This window comes from Sinocyclocheilus anshuiensis, unplaced genomic scaffold, assembly GCF_001515605.1.
Source record: "Sinocyclocheilus anshuiensis isolate Anshui unplaced genomic scaffold, SAMN03320099.WGS_v1.1 scaffold664, whole genome shotgun sequence".
Taxonomy (NCBI): domain Eukaryota; kingdom Metazoa; phylum Chordata; class Actinopteri; order Cypriniformes; family Cyprinidae; genus Sinocyclocheilus; species Sinocyclocheilus anshuiensis.
The window spans coordinates 695,332-709,096 of NW_015554122.1; the positions used below are offsets into that span (position 1 = coordinate 695,332).

At 39.9% G+C, this 13,765-nt stretch overlaps 1 protein-coding gene across 1 annotated transcript in view; it reads right to left on the minus strand.

Annotated features, from left to right (window-relative positions):
* The window catches only part of LOC107670049 (uncharacterized), a 20,527-nt gene extending 7,348 nt beyond the window's left edge, over positions 1-13,179 (minus strand). The window contains exons 1-6 of the mRNA XM_016462529.1: positions 13,057-13,179; positions 12,437-12,528; positions 8,171-10,447; positions 7,600-7,767; positions 6,630-6,800; positions 6,442-6,543 (exon numbers count right to left, since the gene is read on the minus strand). Of these exons, the coding sequence (XP_016318015.1) occupies positions 6,442-6,543; positions 6,630-6,800; positions 7,600-7,767; positions 8,171-10,447; positions 12,437-12,494 (2,776 nt within the window). The 5' untranslated portion in view covers positions 12,495-12,528; positions 13,057-13,179. The remainder of the gene's footprint in view (positions 1-6,441; positions 6,544-6,629; positions 6,801-7,599; positions 7,768-8,170; positions 10,448-12,436; positions 12,529-13,056) is intronic.
* Positions 13,180-13,765: the final 586 nt, after the last annotated feature.

Here is a 13,765-nt window from a genome sequence, read left to right on the forward strand (position 1 = left end):
AGTCTCCATCCTCTCAGCAGCCTGCCAAGCTGGCGCCGCCCCAGCCTAAGTCTGAGCCTGGGCTTCAGCAGCACCCCCGGACGGTGAAACAAAACCCGCTTCCTAGGCATCAAGGTCCCCGCCTCAGAGTGGCGTTGGACCCTGTCTCTCAGAAGCTGTCCTGATCCAAACGCAGAGAGGAAGAGGAGAGGGTCAGTTCTCGCCAAGGCCTGAACTCTCTCAAAGAAGTCTCTAATTGCCTCTAGAAAAACTCAGACCACTTGCCATCCAGCTTCAGGCTTGGAAAGCTATCCCGAATGTGTCAAGCTGGGTTCTAAAACCCATTGAACGAGGCTCATGTTCTCCGGCCTGAAGTGCAGACACTGCTTGCAAAAGGAGCCATGAAAATGGTTACTGTAGTGAACAGCGAGTCAGGCTTTTACAGCCATTACTTCCTCGTTGCCAGGAAAGATGGCAGGCTCAGGCCAATTCTCGATCTCAGGCATCTGAACCGCTTGCTCATGAGACGGCCGTTTAAGATGCTGACTTTGAAACAAATCCCCCCCAGACTGGTTTATATCAGTGGATCTGAAAGACATTTACTTTCACATCCCAATAGCCCCACATTCACAGACCGTTCTTGAGATTCACGTTTGAGGGAGTGGCCTATCAATATACAGTCTTGCCATTTGGACTGTCTCTGGCCCCACGCACTTTTACGAAGTGCATGAACACATGACTCTTTCCCCTCTGAGGCAGATGGGAATCCACATTTTGAATTACCTCGACGATTGTCTGGTTTTAGCCAGATCAGAATAAGAACTCATCGCTCACAGGTCACTGTTGCTCAGCCACCTGGAGCAGCTTGGGTTGAAAATCTATTTAGCCAAGAATTGTTTGTCTCCCAGCCAGCGAGTAGTCTTTCTGGGGATAGTTATCGATTCTGCCCAGATGGATTACGGACATGGCGGACATGGATTACACCATGGATTAAGCATACACCATTAAGGAACGCTCCCTGACTGTTCAGCGACTAGCGGCGTCATTCAAACTGGGAATTTCACGTCCCCTCAGGGCTTTCCAGAGGATGCTTGGCCTCATGTCGGCCGCTTCCTCTGTGATTCCTCTGGGCCTGCTTCACATGCAGCCCCTCCAATATTGGCTCAAAGCGCTGCATCAGAGCTGTGGCCCCTTGGAGGTCTCCTCGCCTGTTACAATCGGGCGTCCCGTTGGGACTGACCACCAGAATGAAAGTGGTCACAACAGATGCCTCTAACTCAGGTTGGGGAGTTCTGTACGAGGGAAGACCAACGTTCGGCTCCTGGTCAAACCTGGAGCAACATCTTCACATCAACAGCCTCGAGATGATGGTGGTTTTTCTAGCCCTAAAAACCCTCGCTCCAGCCTTAAGGGGGCACCACGTCCTGGTCCGCTCGGACAACATGATGGTGGTAGCCTTCATAAATCACCAAGGCAGTCTCAGGTCACACTCCCTTCACAGGTTGGCTTGACGCATCCTTTTATGGGCACAATGTAAACTCCTCTTGCTGAGAGCAGTTCACGTGCCGGGCAGATTGAGCCAAGGGGCAGACATGCTGTCCAGGGGCAATGTAACTCCAGGAGAATGGAGACTACATCCCCAAATGATTAAAATGATCTGGTCTGTCTTCGGCAGGGCAGAGGTGGACCTCTTTAACTCAGAAGACAACTTTCACTGCCCAATTAATTTTTTGAAGCATTGAGAAGCACTGTCCCATGTTTGGCCCAGCACTCGCCTGTATGCCTTCCCCCCGGTTGCCCTGCTTCCTCAGGTCATTAGACGGGTCAGGGAAGTCAGATGTTCGATCCTCCTGTTGGCCCCAAACTGGAGGAAACAGATGTGGTTCCCCAAGTTGATTCAGCTGCTATCGGAAGCCCCCTGGCCGATACCACTGAGGATGGACCTCCTCTCGCAAGCGAGGTGCATGATTTGGCATTCCCGGCCAGAGCTGTGGAGCCTTCATGTTTCTGGCCCGTTTCGGCACTCAGAACAGCTCATTGTATGCTTCAGAGGCCACTCTAAAGGGCTGCCAGTTACGAAGCAGAGACTATCTCATAGAGGATGCTATAGCCCTGGCTTATGCCTCAGCAAGCTTACAGTGTCCTATAGGAGTGAGGGCCAACTCCACCAGAGGAATGGCCTCCTCCTGGTCTTGGTCCAACAGGATTTCTATTATATCTGATATCTGTGTGGCCACCAACTGGTCGTCACCGTCTACCTTCACCCGGTTTTATAACTTGGACGTTCCTGTCCTGCAAACATGGATTTTGTCCACTTAATTTACCTAACCCCCTTCGTAAGTTTGGGAGGGTTGTGCTATGTAGTCCTCAGCCTAAGAGGCTTGGGTCTCATTATTAGCTCATGCTTACAGGAGCCCTCAGCATGGGTGCTCCAGGGCTGGGCTCGCACAGCGGCTTCGTTCTGCACTTGCTTATAGCACGGCGCTATTGGATGCGTTAAGCGTGTTAAGCAACGGGAGAGACCGTTCGAAAGGGAACGCTTCGGTTACTTATGCAACCTAGGTTCCCTGAGATTAGGGAATGATTGGTGTGTAGGCTGCCATGCCATAAGGCTGCACGTGAGTCGATGACTGACGCTTCAGTCGAAAGATTGTGATGATGCCCATTGATTCGTGCAGCTACACGAATGTGATCAAATCAGGTTTCAGTATCAGAGTAAACAAGAGTTTTCCATAAGCGTATTAATGCAACACTCGTTCTTTTATCTCAGGGAATTACGGTTACGTAAGTAACTGAAGCGTTTTAGTACTACAATCAGACCAGCTCTTTTAGGACAGTAATCTCATTAAAATCTAGTACATTTTATTTTATGCATTTGCCTGACACCATAAAAACTGAACGTGTTGCTCTGACTTCTGGTTCCTGTCTGCTGTGCTGCTCAGTGGCTTTGCAATTGTTGCTCCGTGTAGCTTTGTTTTTCTGTTGGAATCTTACTATCACTTTCTGTTGTCTAAACTGCTAAAATATATCTTAATTCTCACCATATTTCTGATATTATCTATCAAACTAATTTGACACCGTTCGTTTTTTAATCTAAACCGCTAGCGCAGCGCGTTAGCATTCCGTTAGTACTACAGTCTAACAACAATCTACAACAATCACGGTGAGTCATCATGGCCTCTTCTCCTGTAATTGTCACTTGCACTGCTTGCCACATGTATAGTGTAGCCTTCTCTGCCAGCGGTGAGGGATTCACGTGATAAATGCAGGGAAATAGTTAGGCTGACAGAGAAGATTTCAGAGCTAGAGACACACATCCAAACTTTAACTGAGGATAGTAAGAATGTGAGGGACTTAGTTGGACCCTTAGCCTCAGAAGGCCTTAGATTATGTAGTCCCGTACATAAATCGGTTCCGTTTGCATAGCCCCCACAGCAGAGCGACTATGAGGCGCCATAGTTGCTGGACAAAACATCGCTCTTCTCTCTAGAAACATGGCCCCTTTCAAACAGTAATACCAGTAAATTGCGGTTAAATTACCGGAACGACTTTACCGGTAAATTTAAAAACGCGCTGTTTACACGGGCAACGATGTTCCATCTTTTTTACAGTAAAGCACCATTCACTCATCAATGGTCAGTGTTTTTGTTGATGTTTTTACTTTTGTGTCAAACGTTCACATTTATGCAGCTACTTTTGGCCCAGGGACATCTTTAGACATTTCTTTGACTTCCGTAAACAGCACGGAGTAAATGCGTCACCTGCGTCAGAATGTTATGATTGGCCCAGAGTAGAAGTCTTACGTCAGCGCGTTCTATACTTGTACGTGCTCATACCGCTAATCTTGTGCTGCGTTCACACAGAGCGCATTACCGGTAATTTACTGGTAATGTTACAAGTCCTTATACTGGAAAATTGCCGGGACGAATTTGCCGGTATTTTTGAAAAGGTCCTGTTCACACATGATCTCTTAACGGTAATTTACCAGTAAAGACTGTGTGTGTGAAAGGGGCTATTGTCTTAGAGTCTGTACTTGACTAACTGGGGCCCAGGCCAGGAAGCAGAAAGACTGGCTAAACCGACCGTCTGCTAGCTGCCTCATGTCACAGAAGTCAGTTCATTCTCAGCACATAGAGACTCTTTCACCTAGATATCATACTATAGAGACTGTGTCTGTTCCCCGAACTAGAAAATACAAAAAACATCCAAAACAATTTAAAGGTAACAATAAAAAAAAAAAAAAAGCTTGGCTCCCATTAGAGTTACAAATGACCTGCTCTTATCATCCGATCGTGGATGTATTTCTGTATTAGTGTTACTGGATCTTAGTGCTGCGTTTGACACTATCAACCACAACATTCTTTTGAATAGACTAGAAAATTATATTGGCATTAGTGGAATTGCATTGGCATGGTTCAAATCATATTATCTGACCGCCATCAATTCATAGCAGTGAATGAAGAGGTATCATATCATTCACAAGTGCAGTATGGAGTGCCACAAGGCTAGGACCGTTGCTTTAAAAAAAAAAAACTGTATGACTAGTAATTTCTTACTGCTAGATTCTAAAAAGACAGTGGTGTTAATTATTGGACCAAAAACCTCTGCATGTAATAACCTAAAACACTGTCTAACACTTGATGGCTGCTCTGTTAATTCCTCGTCATCAGTTAGGAACATAGGTGTGCTATATGATAGCAATCTTTCCTTTGAAAACCAAGTTTCTAGCATTTGTAAAACCGCCTTTTTCCATCTTAAAAATATATCTAATTACGACCTATGCTCTCAATGTCAAATGCAGCAAGGTTAATTCATGCTTTCATGACCTCAAGGTTAGATTATTGTAATGCTTTATTGGGTGGTTGCTCTGCGCACTTAATAAACAAACTCCAGCTGGTCCAACTCCTCAGTACTTGAATGAGCTCATATCGCATTACAGTCCTTCACGTCCGCTGCAATCTCAAAACTCTGGTAATTTGATAATACCTAGAATATCAAAATCAACTGTGGGCGGCAGATCCTTTTCCTATTTAGCGCCTAAACTCTGGAACAATCTACCTAGTGTTGTTCGGGAGGCAGACACACTCTGTCAGTTTAAATCTAGATTAAAGATCCATCTCTTTAACCTGGCTTACACATAACACACTATCACATTTCTATAATTCAAATCCATTAAAGGATTGTTAGGCTGCGTTAATTAGGTCAACCGGAACCGGGAACACTTCTCATAACACCCGATGTACTTGCTACATCGTAAGAAGAATGGCATCTACGCTAATATTAGTCTGTTTCTTTCTTATTCCGAGGTCACCGTAGCCACCAGATCCAGTCTGTATCCAGATCAGATGGTGGATCAGCACCTAGAGATGACCTCTACAGCCCTGAATGTCAGCGAAGACCATGTCACCTAGATGAGCCCCAAAGACAGATCCCCAGTAAAGACCTTGTCATCTCAACGACCATCGGCACAAGAGCACGGGAACCAGACGAGTCCTCTGCACAATCTGACCTGTGCTGCAGCCTGGAATTAAACCACACCATGCTGGTTTCGTCTGTCCAGAGGAGAACTGGCCCCCGACTGAGCCTGGTTTCTCCCAAGGTTTTTTCTCCATTTCTGTCACCGATGGAGTTTTGGTTCCTTGCCACTGTCGCCTTTGGCTTGCTTAGTTGGGGAAACTTAATTTCTGGCAGCATTGTTGGCTTGATTGCACAAACGCTAGTCAGTTCAGAGAGCTGACCTGAGCTGGACGATGACATCACTGGATCAACAATGAACTGACTTTAACTGAAAAACTGACTGTTTTCTATTGTCCTTTTGCATTATCAGCACACATTTTTTCTGTTTGACACTGTAAATCTGCTTTGACACATCTGCTTTGATCTGTATTGTATAAAGCGCTATATAAATAAAGGTGACTTGACTTAACTTCACTATAATCCACAGTGACTTAAGGCTCACCAAGAATTATAAAGATAACTAATAGCACCAACCTTTGATGTTGCCAGTAGGGAGAAAACAAATGGCTACTTGTGGATGAAATTAAACAACACAGTTTTAATATTTGCAGACATAGATATCAAGTTAAACTGCTAACTTTTAGTTAATAAGTAATATATCATAATATGTCAAACAAAGCTGCAAAAAATGTATTTTCAAAATGTCAGATTTCATCAAATAATGTTATTTGTATTGTTCATCAGTTATTAAAAAAAACATGATAGTGATTCCAGCGATATCGTTCCTTTGTGTCATTATCGTTATAGTTGTGGTGTGAGATTCCCTATTCTCACAGACTTATAACGATTATTGAAACTTTAGTTATCATCCTTGATGTGAACAGGCCTTATACAATGCCTTCAAGCTATTCCTAATAAAAAACTAGTGAGTTTCTCATTCTTTTGCTTTCACATACACGTACATTTGCTGTTGTGCTAATCAGATCCGTATTCTTGATAACTTACTTGTGTCTACCTCAGTAACCACAATGGGTTTGGAGAACTGAATTCTGAAGCCCCAAGGATACTCGCCCATGCCTTTGCTGATTTTCACCGTCCGCTCACGAACTGAAATATATAATGCATCTTTAAACACCGTAAATCATAAATAGCCAGTTCTAACCTATAATCATTTTAGAATGCTATGAACCCACTGGCTGCTGGTCGAGTACAGCTGGTGAGACAGTGTGGACTATCATTCTGGTTAACTTCATCTCCATGGTATATCCATGATACTGAGTGAAAGGTTTCTGTGTAAAATCCTCTGTCCTCAATATCCCGCATTGACATGTCCACTGAACGAGTGTCCTCAGAGTTCATTGTGTCTTAATGATGAAATTCATGATGAAAAAACAGAAGTCAGTATTTAAAGTAAAATACATTCTACCTACAGTAGTCTACGTTTTGATAGTCAATAGTAATTTCTCTGGATTTATTATTTATAGCTATGTGTTTGAGTAAAACGTAATTTTAGATTTATTCTGTAAACTACTGATGACATTTTTTTCCAAATTTTTATAAAAATGTCATTTAGAGCATGAAATAACAATTAGTCAACATAACAAAAAAAGGTGCCATTTTTATGCATTTTTAGACAACACAATGCAAATGTTTTAATGTCATTTGGTGGAATAATGAGAATTTTCAAGTGGTCTCTTATTTTTTTCCATAGCGTATTATATATATTACAAATAATTAATTATATAACATATATAAAGTGAATGAAATTAGTCAGTTCTATGTCCTCCCTTTTGTTTTAATATATTATCTAATACATTAATGTATTACATCAATATATGAATGTGATATGTAATAAAATAGCATAAAGTAGATTTTGGACTTTATTACCTCTTGAAGAGTATGTGTAAACTGTGCATTTGGTCTCCATAATTACACGAAGGTTTAACAAATAATAGAATCGACCCACAAAAGGTGATGTTAAGACCACTACGGCTTGCGACCTAAAATGAATTTCACACCCCCGCCATGAATAGGATGGAATGCATTTTACAGCATTTAAGTCCATTTCTTGCAGAGTTTTGCCATTTGCACAGAAACTTCCTTCGAAGCCAATCAGACACTTCACACATGACAAATGTAATGAGCATGTGTGTGAGTGATTACCTGATTCCTCTGTGATAATGCTAGTTATAGAACTTCCTCCTGCAGAACTGCGCTGTTTGCTCTCTTTGAAGAGCTTCCGCCTCTTTGCCCAGTGGTCTGAATGCTCCTCTGAATCTTTATGAATGGAGTCTGTTGGAGGCCTGAGGAGCTCTTTCACCTCTAATGAATCTAAGAATGATAAAATACGCAAACAAACTGAAAACAGAAAAGGCAAAATCACTGAGCTCTGCCAACTCAGAGTCTGTAGATCCGTAAAAATCAGAACTTTTTGGTCTCAAAATAACAAAGTTTTTCACATTCCTTTTTTTGTACTTTGATTTTTAATTTTTAAATCTTCTGCAACAGCATATACAGAACAGATGTGTCGGCTTTTCTTCTTCAGTAAATAATGACCATTTTGTTCTTTTGAGACTAAAAGTTTAATTTATTTATTTACTTAACCATCGAATAAAGTACAAAAAAAAATAAAAAAAAAATCTTAAAAGGAGGACACACGAGCGTCTGCTAGCCAGACATGATATTTCAAAACTGGACCGTTCGATAAGAAAGCATAAAATATTTCAATGCTCACTTTTTGAAGCACCTTGCTGTTCAGACGAATCATTGTTATAGAATTTGGTTGTCCTAGAGACATCTGTGCTTATTTTCTCCAGGGATTCATTTGTTTGCACTTCTCCAGGCTGTTGAGAAGGTGTGTCCATAGTGTTTGCAGAGGTTGTGGTTTTTTGTGCTTGGGAGTAGTCCGCGACCTCTTCCACAGCTTCTCTGATACTGGCAAGATCCTCTATTGGAGACCCGGTAGGAGACTCAATCACAGGGCTAAAAGCATCTATCTGATGTTCCTGTGAAACGTCCTCATCAAATGAGAAGACATGGTTGCCCTGTAGAAATCTCTGCTCACAGTCCCCAGTGATTATTGTCATTACCGAACCTCTCCGTTTCTTTGGAGCGTCAGCTTCATCTCCGTCCCACGTGTGATGCTTGATACTGTTGGGTAATCCTTCATCGATTTTTTCTTCAGAGTTGCACAGTGAAGGTGGGATGACATGAATAAGAAGCTCCCTTTGATGGCTCTCCATGGTGTCACCTGGAGAAATTGACCCATCCAGCTCCACCATCTCCTCGTCAAAGCCACTTTCATTGACTTCGTTCAGCTCAGGTTGTCCTGCTGAGGTGCTGTCTTGATCAGTGCCATCATCGATCATCATTCCTGCAGCCACATCTGAACCCAGTTGCTCCATCTCATCTAGCTGCGATGGCCCCTGATATTGTTCGCCTCTAAAGAAGACTTCTTCTGGACTCTCATCGGACCTGGATGGATAGAATGGGTTTTTCATTGAGCTGTAAGCCTTGAATTTGGGAATACAAGAGTCGGGACCGGTTGTAGAGCTTGAGCTTGGTCTATAGCTGCTACTACTGGAAGATTTGTGGCTCCCAAGTGGACGAAGTCTTTCGTCTTCTACATAAAATCTTCCCATCCTGTCTGCTTGAGAGGGAAGAGACTGCGTGAAAAACAGTGTGCCAGAGGAAAACGACTCTCTGTATGAGGGAATGCTCTCTCTGGCTTGACTCATTTGATATGTCAATCCCGGGTACATCTTTCGTCTTTTGGGAGGAATGTCCATGTAGCCTGCAGGATGAGTTTTGCTTTCTAGGATGGCGATGCTGTTGTTGCGCAAGCGCGTCTTCCTTTCGTGATTGTTGATGAAGTTTTTAGTGAAAGAAGATCTGTTTATTGAAGCTCTGGGATTCATGAATAAGTGTTCCTGAGGACTCAAGTCGGATAGCCGTTCACAGCACCTGGCCACATTTGTCCTGTTGACCCCATCCAGTGTATTCTGGCATGTAAACTCTTTGCACAAGGTAACCTCAGATGCTGTCTGCGTGCAGTTAGTGTTGTGGTGGTCAGTGAATCTTTCTCTGGAACTGATCTGACACGATGCAACATTTTCTGCAAGGAAATTCAGTGCACTAGCCTTCTTATCAGCAAATTCATTAGGGGGAGGGATATCCCATAATGCCTCATTACTGAGACTGCTGGGCAGTGAGCGCTGTTTCTGATGTTGCCAGAAATCAGAGGGTGATGAACAACAGGAAGATCCATCAACCAGTGTGAAATCAGTGTCCGTCTGGCCACCTGTGTTTCCCCAACAGAAGTTATTTTTACAGCAGCTTTTACGGCAAGCCATTTCTTCAGGATCATCCCATGAGCTCAGACTCTTCGAATCATGTGTTGACTCTGCTTTCAGCTCTGCAATGCTAATCGTATAGCTAATATTCTCACTGGTGTTTTGTTTGTAATCTGCTCCATGTTGGTTCCATGAGTAGACGTGTGTGTTTTTTGGAGATTGATGATTCTCAGTTCTAAAATGAGCCTCTTCTCTTTTGTCTCTGCAGTTTTGAAGAATAAAGGTGGTCTTGATATTTGAATCATCTGATGTCACGACATTGATCTCAAGCTTCATATTTGGGCTCATGCATTTGACCTCAGTGGTTGTGACTGCTATCACACTACTAACCGTTGCTTCATGGCATCGGTCGAACACAACTCTGGGAGAAGACAGTCCAAAGTTATCGATGGTCACAGAATGTGTGATTTTTAACCCTGGACCTCTGTCTATTGGTTCTGAGTTTGGCCTTTGTCTGTATTTTTTCTTTTTGTCCAGGAAGAAATTTTCACAACTCCGTGTTCTGATTTCTTTCTCCGTGGTTGGAGTCTCAGTCTCCTTCTCGTCTTCAGACACTGACAGTACATGCTCTTTACAGAAGGAGTCAGTTTCTCCCTTCTCTGCAGCTTCCACAGTGTCCACCATAGTGTGCCTCTGAAAATTATATGGAGAGATGCATTCTGTACAAAAAGAAAAAGAGGTTTGCATTGCACACCCCTTTCTTGATATCTTTTTTCAGTCTTAGTTGTAACAGAATCCTTGTTAGTGTTTGAAGGAAATAGCAAAAAAAGTTTATTTTAGCAATCATAATGTTGTTTAACCTATCAAGGAAATACTTTATAGGCATATCCACCTTATTTTTAATGTAATGTGCAAGGCTTCTGGTGTCACCCATTTCCAGTTATTTTAGCAGTATAAAAACACTTATGCTGCTTGCAGTTCTGGGTATTAACTAATTACATGTAATCTGGATTACATGGTCAGATTCCAAAAATTAAGATTATATTACATTTTAACATACTCATAATCAGACTACAGTTACTTTATATTGACTACATATTATTCACACAATAGCAATAAATTACTCAGAATTGATTGATTTTTCATCTTTTAAATTTTCCTTTCTAAAATAGCCTACAGTTTATAAACATTCAGAAAGTCTTGCAGCTTTATGGACATTCATACAAAGACCAGTCATTAGTCAGGAGGCTATAACTACACAGAAAACTGAGACAGCATTTGATTTACAAAAATCATTTTAAATTTTAAAAAGTGTTTTCTCAACATTTCAATGTTGCAAATATTTTTATTTGAATTATCACTCAGTGGGTTTTTTAACCATATATTAATATGTCTTTGGAAGGCTTCTGTCATTCAAATACATTAAAATGCACAAATTCACATTATTTCTTGCTTACATGTAATGCGGTGATTCCAAAACTTTTTTTTTTTGTCAGCCAAAAATATTTTTACTTGAAGTACCCCCTAAGATTGTAAGGTAATAAGTTAATTATTAAGTAACACATTGACATATTCACGTTTCTCTGATGTTGGTTAATGGTCACGTGACATGCAGATGTTTTATTTGGATTGTTATTATTTTAAAATTATGTATTTTAATTTTACATTTTTATGATTGAATTAATTATTAGCTTTTATTAAACTCACAAACCCCAGTTTGGGGAAACCTGTCGTAATGTAATGTTTAAATCGTGGAATTTTCTAATAATCAAATCCAATATTCGTTCTCTTTGCATTTTTATAGCAATATATTAAACGACTACCATATTTAAATCAATGTTTGAAACGAGTTTTACTTTTTTTCTCCTGCACTTGTTTTAGTGGTTTAACTGTTCTATAACTTGTTTTATTTTAACTTAGTTTTATTATAAGTTAAAACGAGTTTGGTCAAAAGCAATCCAAAAGTAATCAGAATGTATATTACCTAAATGTGTAATGTAATGACTTACGTTACTAACTACAGTTTTTATCATGTAATTTGGAATCACTAATGGATTACAGTTTGTAAGTAAGTAAAAACATTTTTATTTGTTCTCATATTATTTCAATTTATTATCATAATCATAAACACACTGGTTTGTATTGCACTACAAATAGTCTTACCTGCACTTTGTTATTCTTAGTCATGTACCTACAACAGCCAATGAATCAGAAGTCTCACACATACATAAGGATAATAGCTTACTTCTGTGTTGCAAAACAGGGTGGAGAGAGTGACCTCAAATAGTATTTGGACACTTATGCCACACTTGTCTCGGCGTCTGGATGTCATTATGAAGAGCTATAGTACCATTTATTTGCAAATGCCTCTAGATTTGATATTTTGTTATCTAATGCAATGATTTTCTTATGTGTGGCTTATACTTTTTGGTGCCAATGTAAGGGCATTACGATTATATTCTAAATATAGTCAACTATTCTAAATTCAGTTTTTCGAACATTTTTTTTGTAAAAATATAATTTGGTACATTTTCATTGTGATTTTATAGATTTCAAAGCAGATTTCAGTGTGATGGCGAGTGCTGTGAGAATAGGCGTCCCCTAATCGGGCACCTGTGTCTGGGCTGTGGGCTAAACGTGACTCAGACGGTGTTTAGAGGATTACGGTCCACACATGGCCCAGGAGCCACTTATAGATCAACACTCACGTTTACTGCTGCTGGAGCTCTTCCTCCTGCGACTGTTTCTCCTCTTCCTCCGACTCATTCTGCTGGATGTGTGACATCTACAGTCCTGTACACTAAAACATAGAAACATGGTGCAATTTCATCATCTGTGTCGCTGTTTATTTATAAATACACTGTAATTCATTGTGAATTTATGTTCATTAATGGTAATTTATACAAGTTGAACATGTATTGTTATATGTAGAAATGAACATTAATCTAGATTAATAAATGCTGTTAAAGTATTGTTCATTGTTATTTCAAATTACCTCGTACATTAAGTAACTATTTAATTTTAAATGATCCTTTTACTAATTAATTCCAAAAAGTACATTTTTTAAAAGCTGTTTGCAAGTCGGCCAACAAACAACAAACAACAGAAATCGCTCCATAATTACGACCTTAGTTTGTAATTCAGGTACTTTCTCATTTAATTTCATTGTATAATAATGGAAGACAAGGAATACTATGACAAGTGTATGTGTCTGCCTTGCTAATTTTGCAAGAGTCAGCAAAGTCCTAACCTTGCCACAACAAGCACTTACTATAGAGACACATTCAAACTATATGGATATATGGATCCAGCAAATGTATATTCTTACCTTAAGGCGGTCAGTCACGTTTCCACTGTGGTTTCTTTAGAGAAGTAATGATGTAAAGGCAGTATCTGCATAAACAGCAGCTGATATCAGGGCACTGCTCCACTTCTTACTGTTCTATTCTTGACATAAAGACCAGAAGGAGCTTAAATGAACTAATCCTCCTCAGACCCAACCCTGTGTCAGTATATGAAACACCCTTTTGAAAGGTAGCCAATAGCATTTCCTCTTTAGTTTTGGTAAGGCAATTTATTTATTTATTTATTCTTTCTTTCTTTCTTAAAAAATGAAATGAGACAATCAGTTAACTTATTAATAAATGAAATAAATATATTTTAATTATTTATTTTTCATAAATTTAATTTTATAAATTAAAATAAATTATTCATATTTAAAATGGACAAATAGCTTTATTTATATCTATATGTCTATATATCTATTTATATATTTCTATCTATCTATCTATCTATCTATCTATCAATTCAATTCAATTCAAATGAGCTTTATTAGCATGACTTGCACAGTATTGCCAAAGCATTGTCCATTACATGAATAAGGAATAAACAATTATATAATACATAAACAAAACAACAATAGATATGTAGAATAATTAAGTAAATAAGTACATGTATAATTTCTTTTTTTTCTATCTATCTATCTATCTATCTATCTATCTATCTATCTATCTATCTATCTATCTATCATCTATCAT